General features: G+C 38.1%; 1 protein-coding gene across 1 annotated transcript; it reads right to left on the reverse strand.

Annotated features, from left to right (window-relative positions):
- Positions 1-6,234: 6,234 nt before the first annotated feature.
- Positions 6,235-7,400, reverse strand: LOC110884806 (polygalacturonase inhibitor). The gene has a single exon (XM_022132519.2). The coding sequence runs from the start codon at positions 7,378-7,380 to the stop codon at positions 6,388-6,390; it is 993 nt and encodes a 330-aa protein (XP_021988211.1). The 5' UTR covers positions 7,381-7,400; the 3' UTR covers positions 6,235-6,387.
- Between the last annotated feature and the right edge of the window lie 213 nt (positions 7,401-7,613).

Consider the following 7,613-nt stretch of genomic DNA (forward strand, 5'->3'; position numbering starts at 1 on the left):
CACGTGGAGCGAAGCGTCGTTGTGGATCGTTGAGAGCACTGTTCCGGTTATAGTCTGGTTTTAATAAAAACGTTTTCCCATATTAAAACCAAGTTCTCTATAACCAATGGCTCTGATACCAATCTGACAACTCGAATTTCCAAGATTTCTATTTCGCATTTATTGCACGTTCATTGTTCGTGTAGTTAATTATTTGCACAATTGATTGCTATGGAATAATATACGTGTTGATGCAATAAATCGTATTGTGTGATTGTGCATGGTTGTTTGATTAATTGTGATAGACTTGTCAATTATGTGAACTTGGTGGTGAAACTGTGAAATGCTTGTAAGATGGTGTAATTGTGTAAAATAAAGTAATTCAGGGTGTATAGAGTAATTAGTGAAAATTAAACCATACTTAACCCTAATCTCTTTCACTAATCATTCCCTAATCATCACAAGAATCAAAACACGTACACCCACATTCCCTAATCCTCTCTACAACCATCTCCTCATCATTCTTGGATTCACAAGTTCTTTGGCATCAAGTTTGATTATCAATCCATCTAGAATCAAATCAAGGTAATTGTTTAATCATTGTTTGTGATTAATTGTTGATTGATTGGTGCATGAAAACCCTAGTTCCTCATATAATATTCTGTGATTTTGATTTGATGATGGATAATTGTGATTATGATGATGATTAGTTGCATAATTGATAGATTGTTCTTGAGATGATTACTGTTGCTTGACATCGATCAATTGATTGTGATTCTGCCGTCTGGGTGAATGAAGTTAGGGTTTATTAGATCGATGAATGAAACTGTTGAACATAAAACGTAACTGCTGCAATCGTAGTGAAAGCATGATCATTTGTTAGTCAGAGTTTTATTGAATGTTAGTTGCCTGAGTTTTAACCATGAAATCTTGCCCGACTTTTGAACATGTCCGAGTTTTATAAAGCGAACATTGTCTGAGTTTTATTATAACACCATGATACCCGAGTTTCTTTGGCTTAAAAACATGTATGGCCGAGTTTATTTATAATGTGAAGGTCCGAGTTTCATAAACATCACAAGGTCCGAGTTTCATAAACATCATATGTCCGACTTTTAAGTGTATGTCCGACCTTTTTGTTAAATGGCAAGGGTTATATCATCATGTTACTCTTGTCCGAGTTTAATGGGGGGGGGGCAGCCTATGTCCGAGTTTCCTCTCATATGCATGATCCGAGTTTTCTGAATATCAAGGGAGATGGTCCGATCTTTTTAATAAACACATGTTCCGACTTTAAACATGTATGTGGTTGTCCGACTTTTAGGGTTGAATGGAAGGGGTCCGACTTTTAAACCTTAACATGTCCGAGTTTTAACTCCCTTTATGTGTTGTCTGAGTTTTACATTTGACAAGTGTGGTCCGAGTTTGATGATAGGAATGCTTATGTCGGCCATTTTATGATTGTGATCACATTAAATAAGTCAATATGATATTCACTGATATATAGTCTTTGGTCCAATAATAACTTAATGCTACACACAGTTGTTCCGGCCACACACTTATTTAAGGGCCACATGAAAAGGTTGTACACTTGGGCCGCATACTTACTAGAATTATGTATGGATTTTTATCTGTTTATCTGATCAATGGGCCGCACACTTTTAGTGAACAAGAGTGTGGCCCAGATACTTGCTAGATGATTACACGAGGATATCGGCTAGTTACGATGCATGATTTCTTGTCACAATTAACATGTTTACTTAAGTGTGGACCAAACCACTTGTGATATAGAGTGATATGAACTTGTATTGTGGTTGGACCCGAATACTTGCTATGATCTGTGAAATAATATACGTTCCGTTTATTTGAAGCCTGTGTAACAAATACAAAGAACACATGTTTCACATATACACGAAACTGACTAACTTTGGTAACCGCCTTAGGAATTGGTTGATTATTATGGAACAAGTAACTAGTCATACCGAGCAAACCAAGGTGAGTTCACACAGCCAAGGCATGGGGTTCCCAGGGTGGGAATGGGATTTGATTATTTACTGGTACTTATCTATACTGGAACGTAGCGAGGTGATTTGATGAACTATGGTACATACTCCGCTGATTGAACTACGACTAGACTAGTAACACTCATTGAACTGATCTTCGCACACCTGCCAAGGGTTGGCCGCGATATTATGACTGACTTCGCACACCTGCCTTTGGAAGGCCGCGAACTGAATTTACTAATCTTCGCACACCTGCCTGGTAGGCCGCGATACAGACAAACCTAGTCTAGAATACTTGGGATAGTTATCCCCTAATCTTCGCATACCTGCCTGGGAGGCCGCGATGGAAACTATTACGATACATGACATAACGAACGAACATACTATTACTCACACTATACTATTACTGAACTGTTAACTGTGAACTCGCTCAACTAGTTGTTGACTCTCTGCTGCATGCCTTGCAGGACCTTAGGTACTTATGGAGCTTGCACAAGGAGGAGCAGGTCGTTGTGGGATTCGGATCGTAGACATTATGTTAAACAATTGAACTTATAACTTTACTTTGGATATTCATTATTACGCTTCCGCTATTGATACTATGTTTGGTTTGGAACATCAATCGTATTGATTTGGGTTTTACAAACTATCTTATTTATATTATGATATGTACAATATGATTGATGGCTCGATCCTGGTCAGGCACGCTCCCAAGCGGTGATACTCCGCAAGTGGATTTTGGGGGTGTGACAATACCAATTGGTTAGTTGGAATACTGTTGGATTAAACCGAAAATATATGAAAACATGCATATAGATATGAAGTAATATACTTCAACTCTGTTTTCTTTATTAATAATGAACTCAAAATAAATCTGATTACAAAACCCTCTATTTATATTAGACAAAACATAATCCTAACCAACTCAAAGGTTAGAGGGTGTGGTTGGAGCCTCCTAGGGGCTTTATCAGTCCACCTAAGCGTCATGTAGGAGCCATGTCAGCCTGGGGGCTTTATCAAGCCCCCCTTTAATTTGGAGGGTGTGGATGGAGCCCTATAGAGCCCCTCCTTAATTCAGTGGGTGTGGTCAAATGCAATAACTCTCCTCGATCCAAGCGCTGGTTGCTCGTTATCACCATGGCGGACACCCTATAGCACCCCTCCTTAATTCGGTGGATGTGGTTGTATAGCGCCCCGGGGCGCCATAGAGGGTGGTGAGCTGGCGGGGGTGGCGCCCCCACACCCTCTGGCCTAAGAAATAAACCTAACCAAAAGATCTTAACATTCAAATTAATCATTTAATAAGAATGTTAATTATTAGCAAAAGCAAAACCTTTAAACATTTAGATTTGTGAGAGAGGTCTCAGATTCAATTCCTAGGGGATTAAAAGAAATTTGTGATTCAAAAAAAAAAAAAAAAAAAAAAAAAAAAACCAAGCTTTACATGTCTCCTTTCCTTTGATTTGTTTCCAACCCTTTTTTATTTATCTTGAACCAAACCGGATCAGGGTTAATCCTTTCAATGACAACTCCAAAATAGACAAGTGCACCAAGCAGTGTAGTTATGATGGAATGCTTCTTGTGAGTAGCCAGGTTTTTGGGATTGGGATCGCAATCACAAATTGAGGTTTTATATTGGGGTTTTGGTTAATCATAGACGAAGAGGAAGCCGTTGAGCCTTGTGGACGAGGGGGTAGACGTCGGAAAAGGATTGGGTCGAGGGTAAGCAACGATAGGATAACTTTAAAACACAAGGATAGAGAAGAAAGCATGTGAGTTTTTATTTGCAATTTCTGAGTAACTTAGAAAAAAAAAAATAACAGAATTTTTAACGTTATTTATGTCAAGGAAAAAAGTGTTTCAAATCATTGAATAGTTGAGATTATAAGTAATTTTGTTTTAAACTGGAATAACGTTATTTATGTCAAGGAAAAAAGTGTTTCAAATCATTGAACAGTTGAGATTTTAAGTAACTTTGTTTTAAACTGGAATAACAAACCATAATATGATCTTATCACGTGAACAAGCAATTTTTTTTGAACGGCAAATTTGGATCATTGACGGACTACTATAGTATTATCGTGCCACTAGTGGAACCATCCGATCATATCCATCTCCACTAGGCATAATGCCTATAAACCAATTCAGTAGGAAACCAATAAATATGAGAAAACCCCTCATTGTAGGAATCGAACCTAGTACCTATTTGTTCAAAGTCTTATCCCACTCTAAAGTGCCACTAAGCTATAAAGCCATGGGCTGGGCTGAATAAGCAATTAAATCCACATTCAAAATTCAAATACATAACCTTTGAACACTATTGGGGACCGTTAAATATTTCACTTGATCATCAAAACAAATTATTTGTCCTCACCTGCTAGGTCCCATTAATTATTCCATTTGATCTTCAAAACGGCGTATTATTCGTCCTTTTAGCTCTTTGTACGTGTTTCATGTGTTAGGTTTTTTTTTTTTTTTTTTTTTTTTTTTTTTTTTTTTTTTTTTTTAACAGTAATTTTCTTACATCTAAATACCATTTTCATTACTCCCCATTTGTGGTCTAGTGGTAGGAGGGTTTGTTTTTCTAATAGAGACTCAAGTTTAATTCCCACTTGTGTCATATGAGTTGGATATAGGCAATGAAGGATTTGAACTAGGCATATGTGTGAGGTTGTCAGTTCGATTCCCAAGCCCAACCGGGTTTTCGTCCCACCGTGTGTTACGTTAGAGAGTTCTACTCTTGAGGTGACACAACGACTGTCAAGTGGCAGCCGATGGTATGGTTTTCTGTGGTAACGCACAAAAAAAGCCAAAATTTGTAGCCAGTGTGGGCTCGGTTAAGAAAAAATAGCTTTGCTAGAGTGGGACAATACATGGCTCTCCGATTTGGAAAGTGCGGTAACCTTATACTTGAAATTCACAGTTCAGAATAATAATTATAATACCATTTTCACTAAATATTTGAAGTCATATCTTTTGTAAAAAGTAATCACCATATCACTAGATCAGAAAGGGTTATCTGAGGAGGACAATTGGTTCATCCCAACATAGTGAATAGGGTTGATAGTTTTGGATATCTAAAGGTTTTTATAGAACTCTTTAGACTTGTAATGTTTTTGACGACGTAATAAACCATACTAAATTTTAAATTTTAAATATTTTTAAAAAGTTTTCCATTATGTATGTGAAGTGTGGACTTAATACGTAACATGCCCGGGTTTGTTTTTTTTTTTTTTTTTTTTTGAATAAAGGGCATCGCCCGGCAAACTAATATAACCACAAACAAAGGGGATTACAAGATTTATATTGTTTATTCAAACTAATTATTTGAAAAAATGGTTGGTATGAAACTTATGCATTTTCATGGTTTCAGGACGAAAAGAATGGGATGTAAAAATATGAGGTTGTTGATGTGGAAAATAGAAAGTTACCGGATACATGAGATGAAAAGTAAGCATTCGCCACCCTAATGAATCAAGCACACACGACAATATTAATATCCTTGTTGCAATTCTTGGTTAAATAAAGTACTTTAGTATTGTGAATATTAGCACTTTACTTATAGGTCCTTGAACCCTTTTTTTGGGTTGATACGAAGAATAGAAAGTTGCAAGATAGATGTGAAGCCAATAATAATATGTAGAATACGAAAGAACGTTTAAGGCCATGGGGTATGGGGCTTGGGTTGGGGCGTGGGTTGGCTGAAAACGCCCAAACCACCACCCCGGGGGCTTGGGTTGGGGCGTGGCCCCATTGGCGTGGGTTTGAAGCCGGGCGTGGGGCGGGCTAGTAGGGCTAGTAAGGTGACATGGCAGGCTCTCAATGGCCAAACCAAACTCATGCCCCCAACCCAAGCCCCACCATACCCCATGGGCGTGGGTTTGAGTGGGGGGGGGGGCTCCCATTCCACGTGTCAACAAATGCCTCAACAACCCAATATGATTATATACTCCAATCACAATATGATTATATACTCCAATCAACCAACAATTGCAAGAAACAGGGCGTAGCTTAGTGTGAACTGTGAAGTGGGGGTGTACCCGTCCCGCTAAATTTTTTGGTTAGAAGTATAAAATTTTCTATTTTTGTTCAAAAATTTTAAAATTACATAAGATTGTCCTCCCAATTATTTTGTCTAAATATTTATACAATATGACTTTACTATCCGCCCCTCGGAACTCTTCGTCAACCTCCCCCTCAGTTTCATATTAGTTCCAAGATAACGTGTTATAAGTAAAACATACATGTCAGAGATAAAAACAAGAGGAGTTGATCATTTCATTTCATACTAATAATGACCAATCGTCAAACATAACTTAGATGGAACAAAGAAGCACATACTTAGATGGAACAAAGAAGCACATAGAAAACACAATGAAACTTATCTAAAACATAAAAAGGATAATCAAGATCTTTTGGCACAAGCCGGCAACGGAGACCCACACAAACACCGGTTATGCATATACGACGTAGTTTCAAACTTCTGCAAGTCTCCACCTTGAGGAATCTTCCCACACAACGTATTATAACTCACATCCAATCGCTGCAACCGTAACCCCGTCAACGTAGCCGGCAGACTCCCATAAATCTTATTATGACTCAAATCTAACAACTCCAAACTCCCAGGAAACACCACCTTCGAAAGATCAAACTGGAACCCATTCCTCGACAAATAAGCAAATTGTATCATCTTGTTCTTTCCAAACAACATGCTTAAATCACCTGTTAACTGGTTTCTTGAAAAATCTACGGTTGACAAGTTTAAGAACCCTAAAGCTTTCGGCACAGGCCCAGTTAACTGGTTATGTGAAAGATGAATAGACTCGAGACTTTTGAACTTCCCAAATGATTCAGGGATGACACCAGTTAACTTATTTCTACTAAGGTTTATTTCAGTTAGTTTTGGCAATGTTGCAAGCTCTGGTGGAATAGAGCCGGTGAGTTTATTGTATGATAACTCGAGATACTTTAAGTTTTTGAGTTGGTTGAGAGACGAAGGGATCGGACCGGATAAGTCATTCCAGCTTAGTATGAGATATGTGAGGTGGGTGAGTTTAGAAATGGATGATGGGATTTGTCCAGTGAGGTTGGTGAGTTTGTGGAAGTCAAGCATTGTAAGGTAAGGGAGGTTACCGACTTCAGGTGGGATTTGGCCGGAAATGTTGCCGGAGAAGATGTTGAGTTCGTTGATACGGCCGGTTTTTTGGTCGCATTTGACACAGTACCATGTGCAGCAATCTTCTTCCTTCTTCCAAGAGGTAAGATGGTAAGGGTTTCCTAGGGATTTCTTGATTTGAAAGAGGACTTTTTCGTCATTTTTGTTGCAGCGTTGGGAAAGAGAGGGGGTTGGGAGAGAGAGCAAGATGATGATAGAGATGATGAAGATGGTTTTCTTCATTTTGATGTGGTGTGGTTTTGGTTTCTTTAGTTTGAATGTGTATTTATAGATGGTGCCGAGGCAAAACACATTATCAGTTTTAGAGTAAATTACTATTTTAACCCCTATGGTTTAGACATATAATTCTTTCAGCCCAAAAATTAATCTTTTAATATATTAAATCCTAAATTTGCATTTTATAACCGTTTTCGCCATTAACACTAACTTTGTTACTTTTTGCAGTTAAGTTTGTA

The sequence above is a fragment of the Helianthus annuus genome, chromosome 10 (assembly GCF_002127325.2).
Source record: "Helianthus annuus cultivar XRQ/B chromosome 10, HanXRQr2.0-SUNRISE, whole genome shotgun sequence".
NCBI lineage: Eukaryota > Viridiplantae > Streptophyta > Magnoliopsida > Asterales > Asteraceae > Helianthus > Helianthus annuus.